Source organism: Chelonia mydas, chromosome 8 (assembly GCF_015237465.2).
Source record: "Chelonia mydas isolate rCheMyd1 chromosome 8, rCheMyd1.pri.v2, whole genome shotgun sequence".
In the NCBI taxonomy this organism is placed as follows: domain Eukaryota; kingdom Metazoa; phylum Chordata; order Testudines; family Cheloniidae; genus Chelonia; species Chelonia mydas.
In genome coordinates this window covers 53,804,439-53,819,559 of record NC_057854.1, presented here as the reverse complement: position 1 = coordinate 53,819,559, position 15,121 = coordinate 53,804,439, and the positions used below count along the sequence as shown (strand labels likewise).

General features: G+C 39.1%; 1 protein-coding gene across 6 annotated transcripts in view; it reads right to left on the bottom strand.

Moving 5' to 3' along the window:
* The window catches only part of SMG7 (SMG7 nonsense mediated mRNA decay factor), a 98,653-nt gene that overhangs the window by 69,469 nt on the left and 14,063 nt on the right, over nt 1–15,121 (bottom strand). The window contains exon 2 of one of the 6 annotated variants that reach the window (XM_037906177.2): nt 9,627–9,708. The exons of 3 other annotated variants lie outside the window; for them this stretch is intronic. Coding sequence is in view for 2 of the 3 variants with exons in the window: in XM_043521179.1 (XP_043377114.1) it covers nt 5,372–5,448 (77 nt within the window). In the remaining variant the exon portion in view is untranslated. Of the gene's footprint in view, nt 1–5,371; nt 5,831–9,626; nt 9,709–15,121 lie in introns of those variants that run through there. 2 more of the 6 variants (XM_043521179.1, XM_037906174.2) reach the window with 2 other exon arrangements.

Below are 15,121 nucleotides of genomic sequence, written 5' to 3'. Positions count from 1 at the left end.
ATCCTTTACCACCAGAGTTGGTTTCTCAAACCCAGAAATGGCACTCAATGGAATGAAGATGTTCCAAGAAAGCTTTATACACAATTAACTGTTTGATCTCATCTTCCTCTGCCTGCTCAGCTGAAAACGACTTGTCAGTGTGGCAGCTGGCTGCCGAAGCCACCTGGATGCATGATTCCAAATACATGCGCAGCACCATCTATGTATTAATGAATGCGTGGAGTGTGGGATGCAGATGTGTTCCTTCCATGCTGGCTGACAGCAGTTAGAAAGTGCTGCTAACTCACAAGATAGAATCAATCATGGGATGTGTTCAGAGGAATCTCAGCAATTTGTTGCTATGACCTCTACATCCCAGATTTCCAGTGGGTATCCCACAATGTGCTGACACAAAATCCCCATAATACATAGAACCCAGCAACAGGACAAAGCACCAGGGGATACCTGCCCAGAACACTAAGAGCTTATTTTGAAACAAAATTAGTGCCTTGTGTATGCATTGATTCCGGGGGTAGTAGGCAAGAATGAGCTGTATGGATGCAATTCGTTTGGAATAGTTATTCTGCAAGAGCACACACAAAGGTAATCTGAAAAACTCCACCATGTAGACAAGCCTTTAGTCTACATGACCACTGAAATCCTTCTAATACCTTATCCATGCTAGGGATTTTTTGGAGGGAAAAAAAAATCCCCACCGTTGTTCCCCAGTTGCCTATACTAGCTTTTCCAATATTGCTAAAAAGCCTCTTGCAGCTCCTGAGGTTTACCACCAGGTCATCTAAGCCTACTCAGAGCAGGTTGAATTGTAACAGGTAAAATACCAGCTATAACAGAAGCTTTATCTCCCTTAGAACTCCCAACATAAACATGACCTCCATTCCAAAGTTACTTTTTTTAAAGTTAAAATATAGAGGAAGAGCGATGAGTGCAAAGATGTATACATTTACGACAATTTCTATGAGACAAGAGTGAGTGATAAGATATATTCTAACAAATTATTCACCTTGGAAAGGAGGAAATTGTTTGCTATTTAAATGCCTGAAGATAATATATAAGGAATTAGGATCTTCTCTCTCTTTAGTAAAGTTCTAATTAGGGCTGTCAAGCAATTAAAAAAAATTAATAATGATGAATCGTGCTGTTAAACAATAGAATACTATTATATAAATATTTTTGGATGTTTTCCACATTTTCAAATATACTGATTTCAATTACAACACATAATACAAAGAGTACAGTTCTCGTATTAAGTGAATTGAAAAATAGTATTCATTTTTCCAATGCCAATATTTATAATATAAAGCAAGTATTTATTGCAATCTCTTTATCATGAAAGCGCAACTTACAAATGTAGAATTATGTACAAAAAATAACTGCACTCAAAAACAAAACATTGTAAAACTTTAGAGCCTACAAGTTCACTCAGTCTTACTTCTTGTTCAGCCAATTGCTAAGAGAAACCAATTTACAGTTAAGGGAGATAATGCTGCCCTCTTATTTACAATGTCACCTGAAAGTGAGAACAGGCGTTTGCATGGCACTATTGTAGCCGGCTTTGCAAGATATTTATGCCAGATGCGCTAAAGATTCATGTCCCATCATGCTTCAACCACCATTCCAGAGTACATGCGTCCATACTGATGATGGGTTCTGCTCATAACAATCCAAAGCAGTAAAGACTAACGCATGTTCATTTTCATCATTTGAGTCAGATGCCACCAGCAGAAGGTTGATTTTCTTTTTTTGGTGGTTCGGGTTCTGTAGTTTCCACATTGGAATGTTGCTCTTTTAAGACTTCTGAAAGCAAGCTCCACACCCTGTCCCTCTCAGATTTTGGAAGGCACTTCAGATTCTTAAGCCTTGGGTCAAGTGCTGTAACTATCTTTAGAAATCTCACATTGGTACCTTCTTTGCATTTTGTCAAATCTGCAGTGAAAGCGTTCTTAAAATGAAGAACATGCTGGGTCATCATCCAATACTGCTATAACATGAAATATATGGCAGAATGCAGGTAAAACACAGAGCAGGACACATACAATTCTCTCCCAAGGAGTTCAGTCACAAATTTAATTAATGCATTATTTTTTTAACAAGCATGGAAGCACGTCCTCTGCAATGGTGGACAAAGCATGAAGAGGCATACGAACGTTTAGCATATCTGGCATGTAAATACCTTGCAATGCTGGCTACAAAAGTGCCATGCAAACGCCAGTTCTCACTTTCAGGTGACACGGTAAATAAGAGGGCAGCATTATCTCCCGTAACTGTAAATTTGTTTCTCTTACCAATTGGCTGAACAAGAAGTAGGACTGAGTGGACTTGTAGGCTCAAAAGTTTTACAACGTTTTGTTTGAGTGCACTTATGTAACAAAAACCTATATATTTGTAAGTTGCGCTTTCATGATGAAGAGATTGCACTACAGTACCTGTATGAGGTGAACTGAAAAATGCTATTTTTTTAAATCATTTTTACGGTGCAAATATTTGTAATAAAAATATAAAGTGAGTATTGTACACTTGGTATTATAACTGACATCAATATATTTGAAAATGTAGAAAAACATCCAAAATATTTAATAAATTTCAATTAGTAGTCTATTGTTTAACAGTGCAATTAAAACTGCAATTAATCGTGATTATTTTTTTGAGTTAATCACGTGAGTTAACTGCGATTAATCAACAGCCCTAGTTATAATGCAATGTAATAAAATCTGAACTGGAATAGGGTATATACACACAAGAAGTCAGAGGCCGAACTAGATAGGAACTCAATTGTTCTTTCTGTCCACAATTCTGTTTTTCTGCCTTTCCCAAGTAACTGCAAGGGCTAGAAGCCCAGTCAGCCACACTACTATTTTCATCTCAGAATCAAAAATAATTCCCAGGAATGGAAAGCAGAGTGACCATGCTATTAGGAGGTTTAATTAATTTGTGGTTTTACAGTAATTTGAAAAATATAAAAGCACTATAATTTTACTGGCTTAGTAAATGACCATCTAAAGCACCTCATTTCTGGAGAGAGATATGACTTGATCATATCTTTGCTCTTGTGGGCTCTAGAGTATGGAGATCAATTCCCTTTGACACCCCATCTCAGGACATGTAAAAACTACACACCCACTCTTAACAGTGTTTAATACGACCACTGGTGGTCGCACATTTATTCCACTGAACTGACGTTTCGTTTCCTGTATTGGATTCCCTCCATTTGTTGCTGGCATTTTTTTAAGAATGTTGACTTATTTTATTTAATTCTGGCTGTTATTTTGTACAAGAGTTTTCATCAGGAGATGTTTTATAAACAAGTTTATTTGAACATCAGGGATCAAATTATTGATCCAGACATCCCATCATGTTCTATGGGAGAAAAACCATTTGTTTCCAGTACAAACTAAGTCTGTTTACATGTCTCCTCAGAACCCAAGTTATATATTATAATTTATAGCAAATACAAGAGAACCAGTTATGATGCAGGAATATTTCATATTATCTCCTATTTCTATTATGTACAAGTTTAGAGAAGTATGGTTCAACAACTGTATCTGGAAGTTTTTGATCTATGTTGTAGGCATAGTTCCCCACTCAAGTCTGGGGATGTGCGCTAGCAACTCCCAAAGTAAAACTTAGTTGGATTTTGTTACTTGTTTTTAATTCTATATCAGTGTGTAATAAAAAAAATTGTGCTCTTCCAGTATGAATTTCAGATACACACATTAGCGTGCCCATGAAATCGTTGCCTAGACTTGTTCTTTTAAGACAAATTGGTGGTTTAGAACAAAGCAAAAGGATCTGTTTAGCCAGTTGAAAAACAAATTGTAAGCTTAAAATTTAGTTAAAGATCCTATTTGATATAGGCAAAATTTAACATACAACCTCAGTCTAAACTAGTGACTGTAACAAGAGGATGCATTTTCATGAACTTAGTAAGTATTATGACTCAAAAAAGGGAAATATTTTGATTTCAGGACTGAAATCTGAAGTCAGACTGAGAAACATGTCACACTTTAACAGTGACAGGATGAGAGAGCAGCGCAATCCTCATGAAAATTTTTACATTAATTTTTCCTACAAATACTTTTAGAATAGCTTGCAACACCTTTCTATCAAAGATACTGTCAGGTAGTTAACATTCAACAATCCATTTTTCTAAATTCACATTTTTCATAATCTAATCTGAATTAGATCTGATTTACCAGGTGAAATACTCGCACATGTTCTTTGAATTTTACCTGGTCTCTTAGAAAGTGGTAGATGAAGAGACGTATGGCAGTTTGTTTGCTATACATGTGGGCAGAAAGCTATAGTCTTTCTTGTGGAGAGGTAACAGAAGGCTAACCTTGAAGCTAATAATACAGCTCACAGTAATTTATCTCCCCGCCCCACGAAATAAAGTCATGTCAAAAGGCAAAAAGAGAGAACAAGTTCCTTAGAACTCCCGGTGCTTTCATATGTTATGTTCTCACCTGAAATATATTTTAATTCTTTAAATAATTGTTAGGTCAGTTAACACAAAATCATCTCCATTTTAAACACATAACCAGCCCCCAGTCTCATCAACAATAAATCTGAGAGGAACTCACAGTAACTCTGCAAAGTGTAAACAGAAAATAATCTGCATCACTACCGACCAGCCTGATAATATCTTCCTCCCAGCTTCAAAGGTGCCTTTCTTGGGACACCTGGTCCCAGTGGCCCCGCATTACATGAAGCGCCATGGGGCTGCTGACTACATCAGAGCTCCCATACTGGATCAAATCAATGGTTCCTCTAAGTCCTGTATGACAGTGCCTAGTACCAGAAACTTCAGAAGGAATGGAATAATGTGTCCATAGGAGACATTTCTTCTTAAGTCTTGTTTATGTCCTGTAGCACATGGAATTTAAGTCCTCCTAAAAAATTATCCATATAAATGTCTAAATTCTCTTCTGAATCCTATCAAGCTCCTGGCCTTAGCAATATGGTGTGACAATGAGTTTCACAGGTTACTTAGGCATTGCATTAAAATATTTTCTTTTATCAGTTTTAAATGTTTTGCCTTTCAATTTAATTGAACAGTTGTTTACGTCTATAAACAAAAATACTGCACGGCAATATCAAAGATGAAACCTTTCATACATTAAAGCTTTCCCATGAAGTTCTTGCAAGTCCATAAAAGATTTAAGGAATCTGTTTTGTAAGCATTCAGTAATCTTCCTGGAAACCTGAAACCATACAAGCAGTCGTCTATCAGAGTGCAAATGCCCAAATTAATCTCAAAATCCTAATATGCCTGCCACACATACTTTCCATACCTTCGTCCTATCTACTATAACTGTTGGGTTTTTTTGGGTTAATCACCCAGACTGTCACCTGCAAAAGAACTGTTACTTACCTTGCAGTAACTGTGGTTGTTAGAGATGTATTGTCTACACGGATTCCACTCTTGGTACACATGTGCTCTATGCACATGAAACTGGATTCTTTTGGCCAGCTGTGTCCATTGGCGCTGCATCTGTACCCTAGATGTTCTTGAATTCCCACAATCTGAGCGCATGAAGGGCAGATCAGGCCCAACCATTCCTCAGTTCCTTTGTCAATACAAAATGCTAAAGTATTAGAACTCTGTAGAGTAGAGGGGAAGGATGGCAGGCTGTGGAAACCACATGGACAACATATCTTGAAAAACCAGTTACTGTTCTTTTTTCATGTGGAAAATCACTTGAAGACCACTCTCGGTGATGAACAAGCTGTTGTCTCCGTATGCTTGGAGGTGGGTACTAGGAGTCCTATTTAAACAATAAAGGCAGTCTTTGGAAAAATCAAGGAGCAGGTCCTCAAGGAATCAATTCTGAAGCACTTGGAGAAGAGGAAAAGTGATCAGGAACAGTCAGCATGGATTCACCAGGGGCAAGTCATGCCTGACTAACCTAATTGCCTTCTATAACGAGATAACTGGCTCTGTGGATAAGGGGAAAGCAGTGGATGTGTTATTTCTTGACTTTAGCAAAGCTTTTGATACAGTCTCCCACAGTATTCTTGGCAGCAAGTTAAAGAAGTATGGGCTGGATGAATGGACTATAAAGTGGATAGAAAGCTGGCTAGATCGTCGGGCTCAACAGGTAGTGATAAATGGCTCCATGTCTAGTTGGCAGCCGGTATCAAGCGGAGTGCCCCAAGGGTCAGTTTTGTTCAATATATTCATTAATGATCTGGAGGATGGCGTGGACTGCACCCCCAGCAAGTTTGCAGATGACACTAAACTGGAAGGAGTGGTAGATATGCTAGAGGGTAGGGATAGGATACAGAGGGACCTAGACAAATTAGAGGACTGGGCCAAAAGAAATCTGATGGAGGTTCAACAAGGACAGAGTCCTGCACTTAGGACGGAAGAATCCTATGCACCGCTACAGACTAGGGACTGAATGGCTAGGCAGCAGTTCTGCAGAAAAGGACCTAGGGGTTACAGTGGACGAGAAGCTGGATACGAGTCAACAGTGTGCCCTTGTTGCCAAGAAGGCTAACGGCATTTTGAGCTGTATGAGTAGAGGCACTGCCAGCAGATCAAGGGACGTGATCATTCCCCTCTATTCAACATTGGTGAGGCCTCATCTGGAGTACTGTTTCCAGTTTTGGGCCCCACACTACAAGAAGGAAAAATTGAAAGAGTCCAGCGGAGGGCAACAAAAATTATTAGTGGACTGGAGCACATGACTTATGAGGAGAGGCTGAGGGAACTGGGCTTCTTTAGTCTGCAGAAGAGAAGAATGAGGCGGGATTTGATAGCTGCTTTCAACTACCTGAAAGGGGGTTCCAAAGAGGATGGATCTAGACTGTTCTCAGTGGTAGCAGATGACAGAACAAGGAGTAATGGTCTCAAGTTGCAGTGCAGGAGGTTTAGGTTGGATATTAAGAAAAACATTTTTTCCACTAGGAGGGTGGGGAAGCCCTGGAATGGGTTACCTAGGGAGGTGGTGGAATCTCCTTCTTTAGAGGTTTTCAAGGTCAGCCTTGACAAAGCCCTGGCTGGGATGATTTAGTTGGGGACTGGTCCTGCTTTGAGCAGGGGGTTGGACTAGATGACCACCTGAGGTCCCTTCCAACCCTGATATTCTATGATTCTATGACAGCCTTACCAAAAACAGGCTTATGAACTGGGAGCCTCTATTAAAGAATAGTGTCTTGTAAGTGAGTGGACCAAGCTCCATGCAGCAGCTCTACACATTTCTGAAACAAACATTCTTTAAATAGGCAACAGAGGATGCCTGACCTCTAATATGGCTAGGTAGAGCTAACCTAACTCATAACATGTTCTTATACAGCTGAAGACCCCCTAAGACAAACTCTTCTGGTGATGGCTGTGAGGTGCTAGAACTGACCTTCTTAAATAAACCTACATCTTGCAGGGGTAGGGGGGAAGGACAGCAAAAAAAAAAAAAAAGGATTTCCAAGCTGGTTATGTGCCCCCAAGGAGCCTAATAAGGCCAAGACTGAATGTTGTAAGGATAAGGGGCTGGAAGCCATGGGAGTGGCTATCAGAACGAATGTTTCCCACAAGATTCCTGAAGTCTGTTTCTGCACGGACAATCTCCGAATTCCCTATCAGACCAGTCAGGCTCATGAAAGTGGGAATGAGATGAGAGGTTGGGATACCTCCCTACTATGTTCAGAGGGGAAGGAAAAAGGTTAGCTCCTCCCTTGAATGAAGTATACCTATCTGGTGTCTTAGGGTGACCTTTTGCACAACCTAAGCAGGATTGCTTATAGGTACTGTGGTAGTACTAGCGAGCGGTACAGAGGCAGAAGTACCTCTAGTTGCAGATGACAGCAAGGAGGATACTGGTAATGCAATCACCCCAAGATCAGTAGGTACAGAGAATGATTTTGGTACAGAGAAAGTCAACAGCTGAGTCTTCAGCACCAGAACAGAGGGAGTGCAGATGCAAGTTTTAGATGGCCCGTGGATATCCAGAGACCAACTGGTGCACAGGTGAACCAATATGGGCTGCGAACTGCCTTTCAGCTGAGCATCAATACGGCAGCATTGTGCGGATTTACCTCACTTTAATACACAGAGAAGATGATACATGCCTGCGTTCTCTTGGAATGGTGCTCCTTCTTATCCTTTTCTGACAACTCACTGGAAGAGGTCTTGGCTGCTCCGTCAGATTCAGTAGTCAAAGGATTCAATCTTTCAGATGAAGAATGAGCCTGAGACCTTGGAGTAGAGCTGCAGCTCACAGGAGCACTAGTCAAAGAGGACTACTCAGGCCTGATTAGATTTTTTTTTCCCCCCCCCTCCAGGCTCTCATCAAGCATTCCAGAAGAGTGAGCTTGAGCTGGGCCTCTCTTGCCTTCTGTGTCCTCCTGTAGAAGACACCGATCAAGCATCTGCCAGATATGTCCCTCACCAAGGCAAAAAAGAGTCACCTACTGCACCCATCACTAAGTGGGACAGCCACCACACAAGAGACAGGTTTTAATCATGGAGAATTTGTATCCATCACAGTGACTGAACTGGGCATATCCCACCCCCAATCTACTATTAAAAAGTTATTTTTATATTTGTCAACAGACCTGATACAAAAACTATACTAAGTATACTATATAACTTCCTGCTACTAACAAGCTTAACAAGAGATCGTTCTGTCTCTCTGCCATGAGCCCACTCTGTTCTTTATATCTTTGGGTAGCAGCACAAGGACATCTAGGACACAGGCACAGCTCCAATGGACAATGCTGGCCAAAAGAACCTGATCTTGTGCAAACAGGGAGTTGGCACACAAAGAGTGGAGTTCATATGGACAATCACTTGAAGAAGAAAGGTTACTTCTGAGCAATATTTTAATACATTTAACCTGGCTACATTCAAATTATGATCCCTGAACCTCCCACCCTACATGCTAAAATGCTAGGTCATCCCAATTTCAGACCAGAATGAACAACTCTCAGTCAAACTTCTTAAAAAGGAGATGTAGGCTCAGACGACAGGGAGGTCAACCACAAGGGCAACTTTGTTTCTGTCACCCAGGACATTAGGGACAGCCACACCAGAACAAAGTAGTGATCCATAAATGGCCAATTTGTGTTGTAAAAAATGCTACAGGTGGGATAAAAATTCATTCCTAACCCCAGATGGTGCCCATTTTACACTGAATCAAAAGAAACAGAAAGCTATTAAAAACATGGGTAGGAAAGGGGCGTTATTACAGTGCTATTACAATTCCATAATATAACTGCACTATTGAGTTCCACAGGTTGTGTAGTAAGTGTAAAGAGAGTTTTTAAAAACAAATTTAAACTTTGCTGCTTCTTAATTGCATTGAGTTTCTTGGGGCACTTAGACAACCACCTCTATTCCTCTCTTTTTGCAGAGAACTACCATCAACATATTCATGCTAATCCATGCTCTTCTAAAACAATGTGTTCAGTATAATGCCAGTCAAATAAACTGACCTATTTCGGGTTTCTTTTCTCTATACTACTCCTCTTGGAAATTAAATTTTCCACAATATACATATGTGCCTTTAACACAGCAGGATCCATGCAGCATAGAGTAAGAATGCAACGTACAACAGCACTGACCCATTAGCTACTGAGAAAATTTTGTTCAGGGTGAAAATTTTGTTCATTGACCATCCTAAAAATACCTTTACAGGAAGTGCAAAGTAGATGCTGTCCAAGTTGGAGATATTCCTCTTTTCCCAGCTTCTTGGACTTGCATCCGCGTTGCTGAAATTGGTAGAAGTTGTGAAAAACAATAATGTGATTTCAAAATACCAATCTGGCTTACACTGATACTCTGTTGTTTACCTTTGTTGCAAAAGAAATCACGCCGCTGCCTCATATGGAGCACATTTTGGGTAATATGCATCATCTTTTGACCAAGGATCTCAAAGTGCCTCCCCAAGATTAGAAAAGTTTGAATGTTTATTGAAGAGAGATCATTACATTAATAGTCTAACCAGGAAGCTGCAGTACAAATTACATCCAACAAAAATTCCATAACATGGCTAAAATAATCTTGAAACAATCAACAAGATTCCTATCACAATCCATGCAGGACAGTAGCCAAGGAAAGTCATACCATTACCCTGCCCTCTCCACCGAGCATCTGGAGCAATGTCAGATCAGCCATAAAGATACAGACTGCAGGGAAACACGGGATAGTGAATAAACAGGCTTCAAAACAAGGTCAGCCACTGCAAGTAATATTAATACAGCATTTAAAACCCTCACTTAGACTGTGGATGTCACAGCTGTGATTGGAATTGCCCTAATGGTTGATATAAAGAATGTGGAGGGAGAAGATAGGTTTCCATGATCCTGGACTCAGTGTAAATGTAACTTCTCACATGATGCACAGCTATGGTTGGAAAACAGTATTTGCTATTTTACACAGTTTCTAGTAGGAAACAGACCCTGACTTACAATGTTGCAATGAAAAGGGACATAAAATTGAGAAGGCCAGAGCACTGAACAACTGTACATGTCGTTCATGAGTTTAGCACGTGCTATAGCAAGTTATTTTTTCTTATTCTGCAGCAGTTTCTTTGGTGTGCAGGTGCCAGTGTTGGCATAAAGCTTACAATCAATTTGATATTCAAAAGATATGCACTGCACAGAACAAATACAGCACTATAAAGCAGAATCTTTAGGCTGGAATCTGGCCTACCTCAGTAGTAAGCAAAAAAGTTACTGCTTTTAACCCCTCAGTGGTTTGTGTGAAATAGACTGGTGTTCTCAATCCAGGTCTCAGAAGAGAAATATTACATTTGACAAAATTTCAAGCCTGTTAGCAAGTCTCTTCAGATAACTGCGCACTCCTTCATCCTTATAGCTGGTAACTTTTGGTCAAGTTGATGGTGACCCTTGGGGAAATTCAGTGTATCTTTTCTGTAGATAGAGCTTATGAATGATGTCAGTTTGACAGCTCTGAACCAAGTCCTCTAAGTTCACTTAGACTTTTTCCAAAAGCCTTTCTCCCTGCCTACTCTGGAAAATGCTTTTGCTGATAGACAAATCTAGAAACTATCTGGAGAGTGGTGGCAGGGCATCCTGAGAGGAAGGCCTAAGTATCTGGAATTTGCTTCCCCCACTAGTTCAACACATCCTAAGTTTAGTGACCTTCATGAAGCAGTGCCACTCATCAACTTATTCCAGCTTTTGCCTAAATGGGCATCAGGGTGGGATTAAGGTTTTGCAATGGTTTGGGGAGTTTGACATAACTAAGTATTAATGTATAGGTGAATTGTATAAATTGAACAAGTATAATAGAATATATTTTCATGCGAAGTGCTTGCCCAAATAGTTTTTGTAAGCTTGAGGTTAAATGAACAAGTAGTTTTGAGTATTATAAACTTGGAAGTGTTAACAATTTTCAGAAAGTTTTAACATTTGTTCAATTACTTTATTTAAAAGAAATCACTTGTTCCACACAAGAGTTCATAGGACTATTTTTATTCAGTTAGAATGCAAGGAGGTTTTAGTTAAAATTTCAGCTATAACTTCAGCAAGAGAACTAAAGCACCACTCCACCAAATCTATGCTTTCACCTAAAGTTCCTAGCCCTTTACACTGTAAAGATAAATAACTGACAAAACATTGGGAAGTTTTGCTAGAAGAGAATCTTCGGCTCCAACCTCAACCCCTGGCCTGAGTTCTACTTCTGGAATTTTCATCCCTGCATGAGTCCTCTCTGACCCCTTCTCTTATCGTCAACATAGCTCCACTTACAATATTGACTGGAAGAAGCGGCAATCCCACCACCATTGCACATTACCATTACTGCATTCAAGACTCCAAGCTACTGCCCTTACCAGCACCACTCTGATATCAAGAGTTTCCTCTCATCTGCTCCCCTATTGCTTCCAATACAATGCTTCTCCAGAGATATAGTGAAATGAAACTCCGTAACACGACTTGGCAATGAAAATGTGCCCAATATGCAAGACCACCTTCACGAAGGGTAAACATGTATGCCTGCTCCCTTTTATTCTATGGGAAGAGGAACATGAGTCCATCCCTTCTCCTCTCCACCCAAGTATATGGGGTTCACTGGAATCTATGTGCAGAACAGAAAGACTAAAGGTGGTCTCTGGACTGTCTTAAAGGTGAACAAGGTAAGTACAAGGCTCTTTCTAGCCCTTATAGGAGAATGGTGTCTCAGACTGTATGCGAAAGGTAAGTGTGAGAAATTGTGTCTGACCTATGGGAGGGTTGAACTGAAACAGGGCTGAATCTCTCACCCATGCATAGGGCTGGGCAAGTTGTCCATTGGTCAACAGACAATACTTTGCATTTACGTAATGCCTCTGCAACTATTCTATAGATTTTCAGAATGTAGGTGGGGATAGTGACCCAACCTAGAAGGGTAGATCATCAGGGTAAAGTAGTACTGGAAGTATAGGAGAATGGCTAGGGATAAGAGGGCAGAGTTAAGGTTAGTATAGGAACCTTAACTGAATTTCCTAGAATTACAAGCTATTGTTATATATTATTTTTATATATATATATACATACATATATACACACACACACACACACACCCCTATATATTTTTTAAATATAGTGTGAGAGACCAATATAGTAAACCTTGTTATTTTTCAGTGAAGACTGGCTGGAATAATATTTTATTAAGTTTCTTCCCTGCTACCATCACCATCCACAGCTCTCTTCTAAGCCTCTAAAATGGAAGCTGCTAGTGGCTAAGCTAAGGAAAAGGCAAAAAAGTTCTGTTCTAGTTTGCTTCCTTGTCTCCAGCTGCTGGCAATGCAGCTAAGGTAACAACTGCGCTCATTTAACAACATGTTCTGAGCAAGGAAAGTAAGTTACTGAAGGATTTTAAAAGTATTTATTTAAAACCATAAGAAGCAGTTCCATGTTCAAACTCAATAAAATCTCTGTTTTTCACATCTGTGTCACTTCAAGTCTCTGGTGGTGAAACTGTTTAAAAAGCATTTGCTTTCCTTTCATCACATGGTTTAAAATAAAGAGCACTCCAGATGCAAAGTTACTTCCAATTTCTAGTAGAAAATAAGTCTTAAATAACCAATATCCTTAAGGGATATCCTCAGCATCCCTTGTGATAACACATGCATTAGTGCACAGATAGTCAATCTGCATGCACTGGCTGGCAGCCAGTCCACTGGGAACAGGTAAATGACATTAAATTCAACCTGGAAAAATCCATTTATTCGTCGTCTCCTTGACCTGTTCTATAAACCTAAAGAAAAAAAATTTATAACACAGAAGACCAATTACTCAGAAGTCCTTTCCAATCTGTCAGTCTTGGAACAAGACTGTAAAATTCTACTTGCTCCCAATGAAAAATTGTTTTTGACAAGTTACAAATGAGTTTCGCCACATCCCCATCACCATGATAAGGATAGTAGATTTTTGCATCTTAGCTGTTATACATTCTATGACAATTTTGCAAGGCTCCTTTGAAACCAAGCAAGGAAGACACTAGACTTTAAGTGTCCTAAAGAAAAGCAATGCTATGGCCTATGACAGAGAATGGTAACAACGACACCACTACTTTCTCATCCCCCATGCCCACACTCAGAGAAACACACCAGTTTCAATTCTGGGTTGTAACAGATATTCACAAGTCATTACACCAATATTAGATCTAAAACTCTTTTTCAACAACATTGTACCCATTACATTAGAGAAGTTACTGAATTAACAATATTTTTACTGCTACCTTTGTCAGTGAGTAATGTTGCTGTGTATGACAGAAGAGGTTCAGCAATTAAAACTGATGTTTCAGCTACGTGTTTGTAGCACTTATATCCCTATCTAGACCTTAAAAATCACTGAATTCAGACTGATGTCATTTTAGATCATCAAATCAGCTTCAGATATGAAGTTATTTAGGTCAGACTTGAAGTGGCTAGATTGCTTTTTGGAGGTAAATAATCTAGCAGCAGTTAAGATAGCACTATTTTTAAATGGGTTAAGTTTGAGACCATCAAAGGCAAGCATTGGCAAGCATTCTAAAATGTTCAACATAATGTATGATTGAGTATTCTATTTAATACTATGCTCTCAGTATATATAACAAAATACGCAGCCTTATCATTCTGCAGGACCTAAACAGCAAAGAGTAGCTGTCACTAGCATCAAATGGTAACAAACTAGATTTTCCTCCAATCTCGTAGCTAAATTTTATTTCTTATGGATGGCTGTCAGATGTCTTCTGAAGATTATGAATCTGGTTTATAACTTCTAATAAACATATAAAACAGACTAACTGGCTACATTTCAAGTGTCTTCCAACAAAGTATAGTGTGTCCATTCAAAGCAACTGCTCTGGAAGAAGAGGCTATATTTCCACAAGTTGATAGACTCATTCAAACAGAGGCAGCATCTAAAATACGGTTTCATTAGCCAGCACTCCAAAAACCCATCCTGGAGTAGGTCAAGTAAGAAACTCCCCAGCAAATGCTATCAACTTCTGCAAACTAACCTTTCTTTTAAAAAAGAAAATAAAAAAGCGTATATACACACATATACTTTATATAAGGGCTGTCGATTAACTGCAGTTAACTCACACGATTAATTGAGATTAATTTTTTTGAGTTAATCGTGATAAAAAAATCGCACAGTTAAATAGAATACCAACTGAAATTTATTAAATATTTGTGGATGTCTTTCTACTTTTTCAAAGATATTGATTTTAATTACAACACAGAATACAAAGGTTTCAGAGTAGCAGCCGTGTTAGTCTGTATTCGCAAAAAGAAAAGGAGTACTTGTGGCACCTTAGAGACTAATAAATTTATTTGAGCATAAGCTTTCGTGAGCTACAGCTGTTAGTCTCTAAGGTGCCACAAGTACTCCTTTTCTTTTTACGGAATACAAAGTGTACAGTGCTCACTTTATATTATTTTTACTACAAATATTTGCACTGTAAAAATGATAAAGAAATGTATGAGGTGAATTGAAAAATACTAAGTATTGAAGCGCAATCTCTTTATTGTGAAAGGGCAACTTACAAATGTAGATTTTTTTTTTGTTACATAACTGCACTCAAAAACAAAACAATGTAAAACTTTAGAGCCTACAAGTCCACTCAGTCCTACTTCTTGTTCAGAAGAACAAGACAAACAAGTTTGTTTATATTTACGTGACATAATGC